General features: G+C 46.1%; 1 protein-coding gene across 1 annotated transcript in view; it reads left to right on the top strand.

Annotated features, from left to right (window-relative positions):
• Positions 1–5,702: 5,702 nt before the first annotated feature.
• Positions 5,703–15,862, top strand: part of LOC144821638 (pancreas/duodenum homeobox protein 1-like) — a 92,334-nt gene continuing 82,174 nt past the window's right edge. The window contains exon 1 of the mRNA XM_078678874.1: positions 5,703–6,045. Coding sequence (XP_078535000.1) covers positions 5,703–6,045 — 343 coding nt within the window. The remainder of the gene's footprint in view (positions 6,046–15,862) is intronic.

Here is a 15,862-nt window from a genome sequence, read left to right as displayed (position 1 = left end):
AAATGGGCGAACGCACGGAGGCTATTTGGCGGGTATTAGGCCTTGGAGGTGGAGAAGTACTGTCCCCATACTATACTATAGCTTAGTTTCCCCAATGGGAGGGTAAGACAGAAACGACTTACCTAATAAATGGGGAAAATACACTTCAATTTTCAACAACAATGACCCGATGTCAAAGCATTAAACATGTAAACTCACAAATACGCTTGTTAGGGGGGTGGCCCAGCCTTGTTCAGTCTCGGACGGGCTCAGACGGCCCGCCCTTGGCCCGGGCTTTGCCCGGCACGTCCCGCGCACGTCCCGCGCTGCGGGGGTGGAGGCTGCGCTTTATGCGCTGTGGTGGACTGGTGCCTCCCCCTCGTCATCGGGTCCTGGAGCAGCTGTGGCTGGCCGTAGTGCATCCTGTGTAATGTAGTTCCCAAGGGCAGTCCAGATGGTTGGGGCAGCAAACAGGCAGCAGCGGCAAGCACCTCCTGGTTTTACGTTGGCGGGTTTCAGCACCCGCAACCAGGATCCTCAGAGGCGGCGGTACGGAGGCTAGAAGTCAGTTAGAGGGACCCACACTGCGGGGGAGAGGCTGCGCTTTATGCGCTGTGGTGGACCGGTGCCTCCACCTCGTCAGCGGGTCCTGGAGCAGCTGTGGCTGGCCATAGTGCACCCTGGGTAATGTAGTTCCCAAGGGCAGTCCAGATGGTTGGGGCAGCAAACAGGCAGCAGTGGCAAGCACATTCAGGTGCCACATTGGTGGGTATCAGCACCCGTGACCAGGATCCTCAGAGGCGGCGGTACGGAGGCTAGTAGTCAGTTAGAGGGACCCACGTTGCGGGGGGAGAGGATGCGCTTTATTCGCTGTGGTGGACCGGTGCCTCCTCCTCGTCAGTGGGTCCTGGAGCAGCTGTGGCTGGCCGTAGTGCACCCTGGGTAATGTAGTTCCCAAGGGCAGTCCAGATGGTTGGGGCAGCAAACAGGCAGCAGCGGCAAGCACCTCCAGGTGCGACATTGGCGGGTATCAGCACCTAGGACCCGGATCCTCAGAGGAGGCGGTACGGAGACTAGAAGTCACTTAGAGGGACCCACGCTGCGGGGAGAGGCTGCGCTTTATGCGCTGTGGTGGACCAGTGCCTCCCCCTCGTCAGCGGGTCCTGGAGCAGCTGTGGCTGGCCGTAGTGCACCCTGGGTAATGTAGTTCCCAAGGGCAGTCCAGGTGCTTGGGGCAGCAAACAGAGAGCAGCAGCAAGCACCTCCAGGTGCGACGTTGGCTGGTATCATCACCCGCGACCAGGATCCTCAGAGGCGGCGGTACGGAGACTAGAAGTCAGTTAGAGGGACCATTTTTATTAAAGTGCTTCAGATGCTAGGGGAATAGTGCAAACTGCTCTTCCTCACTACAGCAGAAAAACCTTTTAAGAGTGGTGGGTCATGATTGCAAGCGATTTACTAAATTATAAGGGAATTTTTACAGGGCCAGCGCCTTTAAAAGTACAATACATTTGGTACAAGTCAATCACATGTGAGGCAACACGTCACATGTTACTGATTCTTCCCCAGCTTTGCCAAAATGTCAGGTGTCGCCGTTCCCTCCCAAAAGACCTTTAGGATACACCAGCCTGTCACAAAATCTCCCCATTTCCCTGCATATCAATCTTACTGTAGATCTACCATAATGTATTCAACTACATTGAATTCAACTTTCCCTACAGTACCTTATAATTTTAGGGTGACCAATATCTGGAGACAGGGAGATTCGTTTTTGTAATAAAACAAGAATGCAAATGCGATCGTCTCCTTTTTCTGAAAGCAGTTGTCTCCAGAATACTCAACCTCCTTCATCAGTTGGTCCTCAGGTGAATGTTTTGATTTGGGTGAGGGTGCAAGAGATACTTGGATGTAGAGTTAATAGTTGGGTCAGGTAGCAGCCTCCTGACTTTAGGGGTTTCTCTAGCTTGCCCTAGCATGAATTTAATGAAATGAATTCGTACTTGTATAGCGCACTTATACCCTGAGGTGTCTTGGCGCTGTACGCATACCGCTGTGGAACCCTTCCTGGCTTTTCCCTGTTAAATGCCCACTTTTGGGCACCCCCAAGGTGAAGCCAGGCATCCCAACGCTGTTGGGGCCGTTGTGGAGATTAAGCAAGCTAATGCCCAGAGTTGCAGAGTGGGAGCCATGATTAGAATAGGCACCGAGGCGAGAATTATCAGGTCTGAGGAAATTGAGCCCAAGACCCACCGAGGCGGGAATTGAATGCTGGTTCCGGGCCAGACCTCTGCATCAGGGTCTGTCACTCTAACCATTGAGCCACTCTTCTCCACAAGGGTATTATCTCTACCTTTCTTTCGGGGACTTAATTCTTCTTGCTGTGAATACTCGATCTCTTTTTTCTCGTTCTCTCTGCTAGAAACGCAGCACTTTCCTGCTGACCCATTGCATACTCCCTCCCTACTGATCAGATACTTAACAATGACTGTCCCAAAATGCAATGCTCCCTCTTTCTCTCCAAGTTGGCCTTATGGTGGCATGCAGTGCAAGCTGACTTTATGGTGGCACACAGGGCTGTGCAAATATCCAATAAAATAAAGTAGCATATGATAAAATGTATTTTTTTGTATTCTTCCCCTTCTGGGATAGGGTATGGAAATGGACAGATTTTATTTATTTCCTATCTCCATGGATGGCACATGCCTACCACGTTTTTTGCAAACACAACAATGATGGACAGAATGTGGATCAATGTCACACATTCACCCCAGTCAAAAGATCTGGGCCCAAATCCATCGTTTTTCCACTCCACACCGCCCTGGGTTAGACAATGGCGATATGCAAATCAGCGCTGACCCTGTTGCCCCATGGGAACAGTCCAGTCCGAACTACAAAAGCCATGTCCTTCCCAGAACGGAAACAAGCATCCGAGGACCGGCCCGGTTTCGAGGTAACACCTCTCATCAGCCCGGCTAGCTTGATTCCAGTGGTGTGGAGTGTCTGGGACTCACGTCTGAGCATCCCCAGTACACTTAGAGCGGTAACTGCAAACACAACAATGATGGACAGAATGTGGATCAATGTCACACATTCACCCCAGTCAAAAGATCTGGGCCCAAATCCATCGTTTTTCCACTCCACACCACCCTGGGTTAGACAATGGCGATATGCAAATCAGCGCTGACCCTGTTGCCCCATGGGAACAGTCCAGGCCGAACTACAAAAGCCATGTCCTTCCCAGAACGGAAACAAGCATCCGAGGACCGGCCCGGTTTCGAGGTAACACCTCTCATCAGCCCGGCTAGCTTGATTCCAGTGGTGTGGAGTGTCTGGGACTCACGTCTGAGCATCCCCAGTACACTTAGAGCGGTAACTGCAAACACAACAATGATGGACAGAATGTGGATCAATGTCACACATTCACCCCAGTCACCCCAGTCAAAAGATCTGGGCCCAAATCCATCGTTTTTCCACTCCACACCACCCTGGGTTAGACAATGGCTATATGCAAATCAGCGCTGACCCTGTTGCCCCATGGGAACAGTCCAGTCCGAACTACAAAAGCCATGTCCTTCCCAGAACGGAAACAAGCATCCGAGGACCGGCCCGGTTTCGAGGTAACACCTCTCATCAGCCCGGCTAGCTTGATTCCAGTGGTGTGGAGTGTCTGGGACTCACGTCTGAGCATCCCCAGTACACTTAGAGCGGTAACTGCAAACACAACAATGATGGACAGAATGTGGATCAATGTCACACATTCACCCCAGTCAAAAGATCTGGGCCCAAATCCATCGTTTTTCCACTCCACACCACCCTGGGTTAGACAATGGCGATATGCAAATCAGCGCTGACCCTGTTGCCCCATGGGAACAGTCCAGTCCGAACTACAAAAGCCATGTACTTCCCAGAACGGAAACAAGCATCCGAGGACCGGCCCGGTTTCGAGGTAACACCTCTCATCAGCCCGGCTAGCTTGATTCCAGTGGTGTGGAGTGTCTGGGACTCACGTCTGAGTTTTTTTGGACATGGCAAATATTTCAATGTATCTAAAAATCTTCAGGTTCTTACAGCTGGCTAAAAGCAAACTAGCTTTCCTTAAATTATCTATATTCGGAAAACCTACTGTTTTGCGCTAAATATCGTCTACACTAAGGAGGAGTGAATAAACATGTTATGTAATTCGAGTTTCAGGCGTGAGCGCCTGAGGTAGTCCTGTGATTTACCTGCGGCGGAGTAGGGAGGGGAGGAGAGCAACACCTCACATACATGCTACTGGTGGTTATAGGTCTTAGCGAATCCCCCATCTTTTATATCGGGCCCCTTGGATTCAGTTTGACTTCTAAAACAACTAACTACCAATCAGGTTGGCCAGAGATCTCAATGTTTCACAGTTTTCAGTGTATATTCTTTAAAAAGTACTAGAAGTTGGTTTTGTCAAAAGGTTCTGGTCCAGGTCTGTTATTTACAGGGTATTGGTCCTAAATTCCCATGACCCACTGCAGTTATTGATGCACTTGGACAGTATCCTGGTTGTAGCATGGGTGAGCTGCTTCACATTCCCTCAGCGTTGACAAGCGAGTGTGGTAAGCACTAAAGCGGGTACACAACTCTGCATTCTGAAGTGTATGCACCCTGTCCCTTCAGCCCCTAGAGGGAATTTACATCAGGCTTCTGTTTGGTAGAACTGAACAAACTGACACAGATATATGTTAGAATTTCCCCAACCTCTTGATGCCTGTGTCTCCTCTAGTTATAGTCTCATCGCCAGTAAACCTTGTGTTGCTGAATCCATCGCTTGAGTGAGGGAATGAGGCATCGAATCTCAATTGGCGCCGCTCCCTCTGCGGTTCTTCTGTTCTGCACAATCAGTCCTTGCATTTTCAGTTCCCAATGGAGAGATCAGTAATCCTGTTTATGGTGGAAGGAGGGGCGTGTTTTCTGTCACATCAGCTGGTACGGTGTAATACTGGGTCCCAGTTCCTGCCAATTTAGCCATAAATCGTAACATGAGTATTGGTGGCTACTGGCATGAAGGCCAGACCTGTTGCTTTGAAATGCATTGAGGAGAATGCTCTCCATTGGGTGTTACATTCTCTATGTCAGACTTCAGAGGGATTCCTGAAGGATGGTGACCATCACCATTGGTATAGGTCTGATTCCAGCAGGGCCTCTAAGGATTCCCAATAATTAGCCAGGTCATCTCCATTTCGTATATGAGTCTCATCAGTGACACACTGCTGAAATAGACCTTTAATCCCACTGCATTGTAACAGGGCACAGTGCTGAATAGTGCGCTTGAGGTTGTGAATGATGGTCAGGTCAGTAGTACGTTTCCCCAATTAGTGTGCCTCGAAACCACTTACTAAACGTTTAGAAGGCTTTGCTCTGACCTGCACCGGTCGGTAAATAGTGACAAGCCTTAAGTAAACAGAGCAGGCGCTAGATGCGTGCGAGGCCCTGTGAACTCAGTGGGCGGGAGGGGGCACTGGTGAATGAATACCTGTTGCATCTGACTGCTTCCTCCGTGAGCTGACTGGACGAGGTGCCTCGACGGTGACGCGTATTTACCCTGCAGGCATGGGCAGGGCGCCTCGGGAGGACCCAGGAGGAGGGTACCTCACCTGTCCTCTCCGGTGTGACTGCTCACTCCTGTCCTGCACTGCGAGGCCCCGGTGCGGATCTCTTGACAGAGCTGCGGCCACCTCGCCCCTGAGGCGCCGGCCATGGAGGGCATGATGGAGGGCCGGGGGGTTTTCTTAGAGAATGGCCACGGAGCTCGTGGAGACGAGCTGGAGTACTTCAGGCAGAGCCCCCCAGCCTGCCTGTACGCACAGACGCGGCCCATCTGCGGGGGAGTGCCTCTGGGGGCAGCGTGCGTCAGAGGGGGCAGTGAGCACGGACAGTATGCGCTGACAGCTAAAGCAGGGCTCGAGCCCTCCCACTTCATGGCCTCTGGCTGTGCCTCTAACCCTGGCACGCAGTGTTCGCATGGCACGCTGTACCCCTGGATGAGGAATACCAAGGCCCAGAAGCCGGAGCGAAGCAGATGCGGAGCTTCCTGCACAGGTGAGCACTGCCCGGTCGCAACTCACCTCACTGACACACAGCCACCTCTCGCCTCACTGCTACGCGAGCACCAATCACCTCACTGCCCCCGCAGCACTCACCTTAAAGCCACACAGCCGCCATTCACCTCACTGCGCCCGCAGCATTCACATCACAGCCACGCAACCATCAATCGCCTCATTGACACAGAGCCACCATTCACCTCACTACCCCCGCAGCATTCACATCACAGCCACGCAACCATCAATCTCCTCACTGACACACAGCCACCATTTATCTCACTGCGGCCGCAGCATTCACATCACAGCCACGCAACCATCAATCGCCTCATTGACACAGAGCCACCATTCACCTCACTACCCCCGCAGCATTCACATCACAGCCACGCAACCATCAATCTCCTCACTGACACAGAGCCACCATTCATCTCACTGCGCCCGCAGCATTCACATCACAGCCACGCAACCATCAATCTCCTCACTGACACACAGCCACCATTCACCTCACTACCCCCGCAGCATTCACATCACAGCCACTCAATCCCCAATCATCTCACTGCCACACAGTCACTATTCTGCTCCCTCCCATGTAGCCACCGGTAAGAGGTGTGGCTTAACGGTTAGAGCGGCCGACTTTGAAGCTGGGAAATCAGGTTCGAGTCTGGCAGAGGCTCAAGCCCCATGTGATTCTGGGCAAATCGCTTAACAGTTAATCTCCCCTCGCGTAAAAGAAATGAATGTATACGTCTGCAATGCAACTGGTGCCCCTGTAAAGCGCTCTGATATCGAGTTCGCGCTTAATAAAACTGCAACATCAATAAACCGTCCCACAGTTATCTAAGCTCACCCCTTCGGAGCCACCACTCGCATCCTTGCCATGTAGCCCTCACTCACCTCACCGCCACAGAGTCTTTACTCATCTTACTACCACAGAGGCTTCACTCAGTCACCTTACCTGCACTCACCTCACTGGCACACCGACATCACTCACCCCACTTTGTATTGTAGTCAGGGCCGGCGCTAGGCATGGGCAGTGTGGGCAGCCGCCCAGGGCCTCGCGCTCAGCAAAACACAGGGGGCCTCGCGCCCCTGTGAAAGGTCACACTTTCACAGCTCACTTCAGGGCCCCCGGCAGCGCCTCGGGCGCCTTGGTTAAGTACCGGCCATTCTCGGCTCTGTTTGGGCATTTTGTATCCAAGCAACAGAGGCCCCTTTGTTTCTTTCGAGCACCAGCCGGACACAGGTAAGAGAAGGTGGGTGAGGGGAGGAGGGAGCAGCCAGATCAACTGGCTTTTGTTATACTTCGAATCTTGGTAGGGCAGTGTCTTGTATCTTAAAATGTATGCATAAGCAATATTTGACTTGTACTGATCTGACAGGGGGGGCAATATTACATACACATCGAAAATATATTTACTGTTGCCATCTAAGCTAGGTACAGCTACAATTGAAGCACACCCCTTCAGCTGACGTTTTTTTTTTTTTTTTTTTTGCTCTCTGATGAGCTCTCTGCAGTGTCTTGGGAAGTGCCTTGTTACGGTTTGAAGGCCCAGGGGAGGGGGGCCCCCTCCCAGGGCCTCATAGCACTGTGTCGAGCTGGAAGGTCATGGTGTGGGGGCCCCCTTCCCTGGGCCTTGTAGCCTTCGGTGTCTGTTTCAGAAAGCGCAGAAAGAGTGTAGGTTTTAAGCAGGACTCATTTATATATTGGTGATACATTTGGCAAGTTAGTGAAGGTGGCAATGTATGCCTCCAATGAGCCTGTCCTGGACTACAAAATTATCATCTTTGTAATGTGGGCATAGTAGCCATCGGTGGCTATTGGGCAGGAAGCAGAGACGTGAAAAAGTAAGTGAAGCAAAATCAGTTGCAGTGGAAACTACGTTCATAAATTACTAGTAGAACAGCACCTTGCCGTTTAAGTATAGTGGACCTTTTAAACAAGCATTTGCAATGCAATAGGTCTCGCATTAGGAAAGTTTGAGCTATTGGTCTTGTAAATGACAATTTTATTATTTATGTCTTGGTTTTGAAAATAGCTAAATTAATAGCTTTGTCATTTACAATGCCAATAGTTATAACTTTCGCAAATGTGACACCTTTAGCATTTGTAAAGCAACATGTTTTGTATTTACGTGACTTAGATGTATTGATATTACAAATAACAATGGCTTTTAATTTTTTAATTAATTAATACTTAAATAAAAGTGATTGTAATTTATAATGGCAACAGCTTAAACTTTTGTAAATAACTTTTGTGAAGATTATGTTCAGTGTATTTTATTGTGAAGAAAATCCAAGAACAGAAGTGAAATATTAACATCGTTTTGTGACATTTGTAATAAAGCTTGAAACATTGAGAGAATGTATTTGAACCAGTTGTTGTTGAATGGTTGCACATATTGATGCTGTGATGGCGCGGAGTGATGTGGTGGCGACGAGTGATGCTGTGGCGGCGACGAGTGATGCTGTGGCTTTCAGTGATGCTATGGTAGCGCATAGTGATGTTGTGGTGCCCCTGAGTGATGCTGTGGTGGCCGTGAGTGATGCTGTGGAGGCCGTGAGTGGTGCTGTGGTGGTGCTGAGTGGTGCTGTGGTGGTGCTGAGTGGTGCTGTGGTGGTGCTGAGTGATAATGTGATGGCGCTGAGTGATGCTGGGGTGGCGCTGAGTGATGCTGTGGTGGTGCTGAGGGATGCTGGGGTGGCACTGAGTGATGCTGTGGTGGTGCTGTGGTGGTGCTGTGGTGGTGCTGAGTGGTGATGCTGTGGTGGTGCTGAGTGATGCTGTGGTGGTGCTGAGGGATGCTGTGGTGGTGCCGAGTGGTGGTGTGGTGGTGCTGAGTGGTGCTGTGGTGGTGCTGAGTGATGCTGTGGTGGTGCTGAGTGATGCTGTGGTGGTGCTGAGTGAGGCTGTGGTGGTGCTGAGTGATGCTGTGGTGGTGCTGAGTGATGCTGTGGTGGTGCTGAGTGGTGCTGAGTGATGCTGTGGTGATGCTGAGTGATGCTGTGGTGGTGTGGTGGTGCTGAGTGGTGCTGTGGTAGTGCTGAGTGATGCTGTGGTGGTGCTGAGTGATGCTGTGGTGGTGCTGAGTGGTGCTGTGGTGGTGCTGAGTGGTGCTGTGGTGGTGCTGAGTGGTGCCGTGGTGGTGCTGAGTGGTGCCGTGGTGGTGCTGAGTGATGCTGTGGTGGTGCTGAGTGGTGCTGTGGTGGTGCTGAGTGGTGCTGTGGTGGTGCTGAGTGATGCTGAGGTGGCGCTGAGTGATGCTGTGGTGGTGCTGAGTGGTGCTGTGGTGGTGCTGAGTGACTTCTTGCAGTGATCATTTCGATGGCCATGCTATCAACTTCTCAACCATATTGCTTCAAAATGCATTTTATCCTCTAGTCCTGAAGTACGGCATGGACCAGAAGATGCTCTTTATGCGTTACTGGCAAGATGTGTCAGTAAATCAGATGCTCACTCCTGACCTGCGGTTCCTACACGTAAATCGTGCCTAGGCAAGCTAACACTTTTAACCTTCCAAGGTCGGTATATTACACACCCTTAAAGATTACGTAATAGTAACGCTCGCCACTGCACAAAAAGTCTGCTCTACATTGCTGTTCACTACCGGTAGGTGAGGTGGCCTCCTCTAGAATTCTCTGCGCTTCAACACTCGCCAGTCCTCTTATAGCTCCTTACTCATCTCAAGCACCTATGACCTAGGATACTAAGATTAAATGTTACTATGTTATGTTACGTCATGATGGTACCTTGACTCTACAACTTGATAGCAAAGCATGCTGTTCCGTCTCACAGTCCTCATACCCCACTATGCGATTGCTCCTCTTTCTTCTATACTGTGCCTGTACTCTTTGTTTGAAAAATCTCAATTAAAAAGATGCTGAAGCCCTTTGAGCCCAATGGGCAACGTGCCTGATCCTGAGTAATCACTGTTGTAGGTGCTAAGCTTCCTGGTGCAAGGTCGGCGATCTTTGGACCAATCTATGTAATTTTCACTTTCAAACTAAAACCAGCAGAATCAAAAAGTTTTAACTTGTCAGCTAGAAGAGCCATGGGCCAGATGTTCAAACATTTTTGTGGTTACAAGCGATCTGGTTTGGAGTTTGTGACCTCACTGCATTTTGCAACAAGCATTGTGTTCATTCTCTCAACCTTGTTTCATTGCAATATTTAATTTTATCTACTTTTTATAATAAATTGATATTTGCTCACGTGTTTTCAATCCCCTCTACTTTTTGTCCATGTTACTGATATCCACATTAGTTAGCTTCAGTGATGCCAAATAAGATCAATAGTACTGCGATGTCGCTTTCTGTGATGTCACTTCTTGTGACGCAATATGCAACAAGGGGGGCCTCGCATCTTCCCTTTCGCCCGAGGCCTCAGAAGGCCTAGGACCGGCCCTGATTGTAGTCACCGCGCACCTCACTTACACACAGCCACCCCGCCTCACTGCCATGCATTCAAAACTCACATCGCTCCCACACAGCTACTACTCACCACAAGCCATCACTCACCTCACCGCCACGCAGCTTTCTAATGTGGTACAAGAGAGACGCTCAGAGCACAAGTCCGTGATTGTTAGATTTCATACTTTCCTATTGTCAACTGCACATTTTAAAACATGAAAAACTGGAATTACAACTTAAAAACTAAAAATAAAATTCCCAATACAACAAACTGAACAGTAAGATACCTCACGAAAATTAATCAAGTCGATTGTAATATTCTACTGTTAAATGAAACAAACATTCGCTACACGTCTACTGCTACTTCCACATTTACGGACGTGGCAGGGACAGTAAATATACTGGCTTAATTCCTTGTATGGCGGGTATGCTGCATATTTTTAATTTATTTTTTTTATATTAAAAGTTTTGTATAGCGCTAGCTATACCCGTAGGTAGCAGAGCGCTTCACATACACATTGTGAAAAACAGAAGGGCCTTACATTACCTAGAAGGCTGACAGTAAGTAAGCATACAATACTGCTTTATCTTGTTTGTCGGGAAGGATCCCCACACATTTACTACTAAACGCAGTTTTTTGCTTTCTATTGCTGTTTTTATCGCTGTAAAGTGCAGGTGCACTATTATTACGCAGTATCGGAACACGTCTGTTATAACTTATAAATGTATTTTCTTTAGTTTAAAAAAGAAAATGAAATGGGCACGTGTAACGCGGTAAAATTTAATTTCGGTAGGAATATGTAACACCTTTAGTAAGAACACAGACCGTTGAACAATACATAACCTACACTGGTTATTTCATAATAAGTGGAATACATACCGTCTTTATTAAATGTGTTTTCCTAAGGAATTGCTCCTGACAGTTCAGTCTATTGTGCTTAACGCTCTGGGCTGTTGGATGGAATGAGAGTCGCGGTGCACGCGTGTTTTTGTGTCATTCTGGCTAAAGCACAACACATCTTTGCGGTTTAGGAGTTCGTGTGCTATCACTTATTTTGCTTTATCCGTAAGCCAGGCAATAGAAGGTGTTGCATCCTCCACATTTGCAGAAGACCTAATTGAGAGTGGTCCAGCTCCTTATTAACCATTTTGAGTGGTTTACTTTGATAACAACTAACTAAAAATCAGCTTCCGTAGAGTACTACGTATATTTAGAATTTCACTTGAAAACTACCCACTACCAAAAAAACGTATAAAGGTGATGCGACAAACTAAATAGTTCAGAGTTTTTGTTTGTTTTTTACTCTTTGGGTATCCCCATATCCCTTGCCTTCCTCGCAGAGTATAAGGCGAACCTCTGCCCCTGATGTCATATTTCATATTCGAACACATTTGCCCCCTTTTTCTGGGCGATGAAAAGCCAGCTTCCTCATTGCTTGTCTTGGGTGAAGAGAAGCTCATTTTGAGGTAATATTTTGAAGAGTGGACATATGAACCAGTGAATGGTCCAGTATGAATGCATAAATGAAAGGCATAACTATAACTACAGAACCTCTGAATGGCATTACTGATCTAAGACGTTAATTGTGTAAATCTGCAAAAGGAATTGGAATGAAATTAGTGACCATTCTGGAGAAGTGGCTGACATAGTCTTTTTGTTGAATTAACACAAATATGTGTTCATTTAAGTATTTGATAGATCTTAATTGCTGGTTTATGGCTTTTCAATTTAGGAAGATTTCTTTGTTTGGGAGACTTACACAGTTACAAAGACACTGTGCTGTTCACTATTTGCCATTGCACATTAATGTGTCATTATAAAAATGCAACTGAATTTCAAGCTTTTTTTTTCCTCGCCAAGTAAAGGCATGCACAGAAGTAGGAATTCTTAAAAATGCTACGCCTTTGTCAAAAGTATCTGCATTATATTTTTTTGGTGAGCATGCCATTTACGCTCGCTCCGTACAATGCAAGCTACATCCTTTAACTCTTTTGCATAACGCTCTTGTTTGAGGGTACAGGCTAACTCTATTAATGCTCTGCTCCCAGGTTTCACATCATTGTAGATTACGATGTTGCCTCTTTATGGGATCTTCTTTCTTGGACTACAGAGGGCGGCATACACTATTTGTCCAATTATTACCAAACACATCATCTAACACAAAGCTATCAGCCATATTGGCTTTGCCAATGATTGTTCATCACAGGGGGGGGGGGGGTAGTTTAACTATTAAGAACTGCTTAAAAGAGTGCTGTAGAATTGCAATGTATGATTTGCTTTTGTTTTTACGAACATATAGAGAAGTATCATACATTCAGGGCCTTTTGTGTCTGGCTAACAGGCCCGGAGTTGCCTGTAATTTACATGACCACCTACAGTAGTCCCTTCATTCCTAAAATCATTGAATGCCTAATAAACATATTAACTACTCACCTATGCTCATCAACTCCCTCTTGGCTCGCTTTAGGTGACACCAGAAACAGCCAATATTTATTTGCCTCCTGGATGACTTGGATATCATGGTAGACCAAGAAGGGGAGATACTACTTTGGCACAATGCACAGCTCTTCTTTATGTTATTCACTGAATGTCAAAACCTACTTCAGAGGCTGCAAACAAATTGCTACACTTCGTGGCTCTATGCTGAGTATGGATGTAATCCTTCACCAAAAATAGACAAAAGCTGAAAAAAAAAATTGAAAGGCTAAAGATCTGAGGTATACTCTTAACAAGGCCATCTAGATTTCAATGTGTAATTTCTGCACTGCTAGAATATTTTAGTAACTTTAAGAGAAAATCAGTCAAACAGTCGGTGAGGAGAACCACCCAAGATGTCTCTAGTTCCTAATAGAAGATTAATAGGAGCCTCTTGATTATATGTTTTGTTTGACCCAGAGCAAAGGAAGGGATATGCCTTTTGTATAGTGTCTCAATTTGTGTGAGCATTACGGGAGGGCAGACTGTTGATCTCTAATACATCCATTCTCTCACCTTAGACTGTCCTCTTCTTGGTCAGAAGTGGGATATAAGATAACTTAAACATTTGTAGTATGATATGTTACGTGTTATGTGGTGGTTTGTTATTTGCTTCAATGAAGAACTAGGAGAAAGTCCTGGCTACTTAATCTCGTGAAATGCTACTGCCTAAGCACTTTAAAGGGATTTAAATAATATGATTTTCCTTCAACAAACTTGGTTCACTGACATAATATAATTGTTAAAAATATAGATGAAAAAATATAGAATGCAAAAATATTGACTCCCTATACTTAAACAGGTAAGTACAAAAATAATGATGTAAAAATTATTGATTAAAAATATATTTAACATATTTAATACATTAAATATTAATAATATTTTTAACAAAATAAATTAAATGTAATATACATTTTACCTAAATATAACAAATAAACTTAATGTATAAAAATATAAACACACAAACATAATAATTTATACATATACATATATTTTAACGATTAACTTTTTAAATTTTTAAACTTTAGAATTACATACAAATACAAATATAAATATGTCAATAATTAAACAAAATCTATAATAAATTAAAACATTAAATTATTCAAAACAATTCAAACGTACATTTCGCAATACAATAAATGCAACAGTAGGGAAAAAGTTGGATAGCAAAATAATTACATTTACTATTCCAACTACAGTCAGTGCAACAGTAGGGAAAGTGTTGGATTGCGTTGGGGGTTAAAATTACTATTCGCCCTCCAGAGAGTGCAACAGTAGGGAAAATGTTGGATAGCATAGGGGTAAAAATTACTATTCCCACTCCACTGAGTGCAACAGTAGGAAAAGTGTTGGATAACGAAGAGGTAAAAATTACTATTCCCACTCCAGTGAGTGCAACAGTGGGGAAAGTGCTGATTACCGGAGGGATACAAATTACTAATCCCACTCCAGTGACTGCAACAGTAGGGAAAGTGTTGGATAGCGGAGGGGTAAAAGTTACTATTCCCACTCCAGTGAGTGCAACAATAGGGAAAGTGCTAGATAGCGGAGGGGTAAAAATTACTATTCCCACTCCAGTGAGGGCAAAAGTGGGAAAAGTATTGGATAGAACAAGGGTAAAAAATTCTATTCCCATGGCTTTAAGTGGGATGAAAAAACTGGGGGGAGGGCTCTCAAAGGGGAGTGGCCAATGTAAATAAGGGCGTGGCTTAAAACACATAAGCTAAAAATCTGGGCTCAGCATAGCGTGCCGCCAACTGGTATTTTGCTGTTTCTGTCATTGAATCCAGATATATGGTACCACAAGTAACATCATACCTAAAGTCAGGACTATTGACTTTTTTCATTGGTTGTTAGTTGCATAAGATAAATTAGCAGCAACTATGGCTTGTATATAATATTGAAAAAGCTTCCACGTAAAGCCCTGGTGACACCACCACAATATTGCTGCTCCTGAGTTTCAAAAGGAGAAGGGAAATCCAGAGAGAAAATGATCCTTTTCAAAGGATTTCCCTTCCTTTACAAAGCTCACCTGGTATGACATCATGCTGTAACTTTTCCACTGGTGAGTAGTGAGCAGTGTTAGCACGCATACATCGATGTGCATCTGTCACTGCAGTTCAGGGAAAAAAGGACCGCCTCTGCCAGGGCACAAAACAGAGCCGGATAGAGACCCGTTTCGAGGCCCCCTTTAACACAATGTCGGTGCTCAGCACCGGTGAGACTGAGCACACTTAAAGCCCTGACTAGTCCCACTCCAGTGAGTGCAACAGTAGGGAAAGTGCTGGATAGCGAAGGGGTAAAAATTACTATTCCTACTTCAGTGAGTGCAACAGTAGGGACAGTGCTGGATAGCAGAGGGGCAAACATTACTATTCCCACTCCAGTGAGTACAACATTAGGGAAAGTGTAGGATAGCAGAAAAACAAAAATTACTAACAACATTTAAACAATAGAAAACATTTTAAAAATCATAAAAATAAATAAACAATATAAAAAAAATATACAATGAAATATATTAAACATATAAAAAGAACACATATGAAGAACCGGATTAACCCACTTACTGGGTCTGGGTGGCGGGGGAACCGCCCAAGCCTTCGATACCCTTCATACGTAGTAAAAAGAGACACAGGAGCCTTCATCTGCAGGAGGAACCCAGATTTATTCAAATAGCCCGGGCTATGAAACAGAGTCCCTAGCTCGTCAGAAACAAGACAGAGGAGGCTGCTGCTTTACTCTGCAGCTTACAAGCCTTTTATACGTATTCATCTCAGTCTTTTGGCTGTTAGTTAATTGTTCAATCAGGGCAGTGTTTGCAGTTGATAACCAGATCCAGACAACGTTTGTAGATGGTGACATGGTCAAGGCTTGGTACACAAATCATTTTTCACTTGGCTTGATCAAGGCTCAGTCTTTCAGGTCATTGTTTAAT

The sequence above is a fragment of the Lissotriton helveticus genome, chromosome 2_2 (assembly GCF_964261635.1).
Source record: "Lissotriton helveticus chromosome 2_2, aLisHel1.1, whole genome shotgun sequence".
NCBI classification, from domain to species: domain Eukaryota; kingdom Metazoa; phylum Chordata; class Amphibia; order Caudata; family Salamandridae; genus Lissotriton; species Lissotriton helveticus.
Note: the sequence above shows the minus strand (reverse complement) of the source record. Positions and strands in the feature narration are given on the sequence as shown.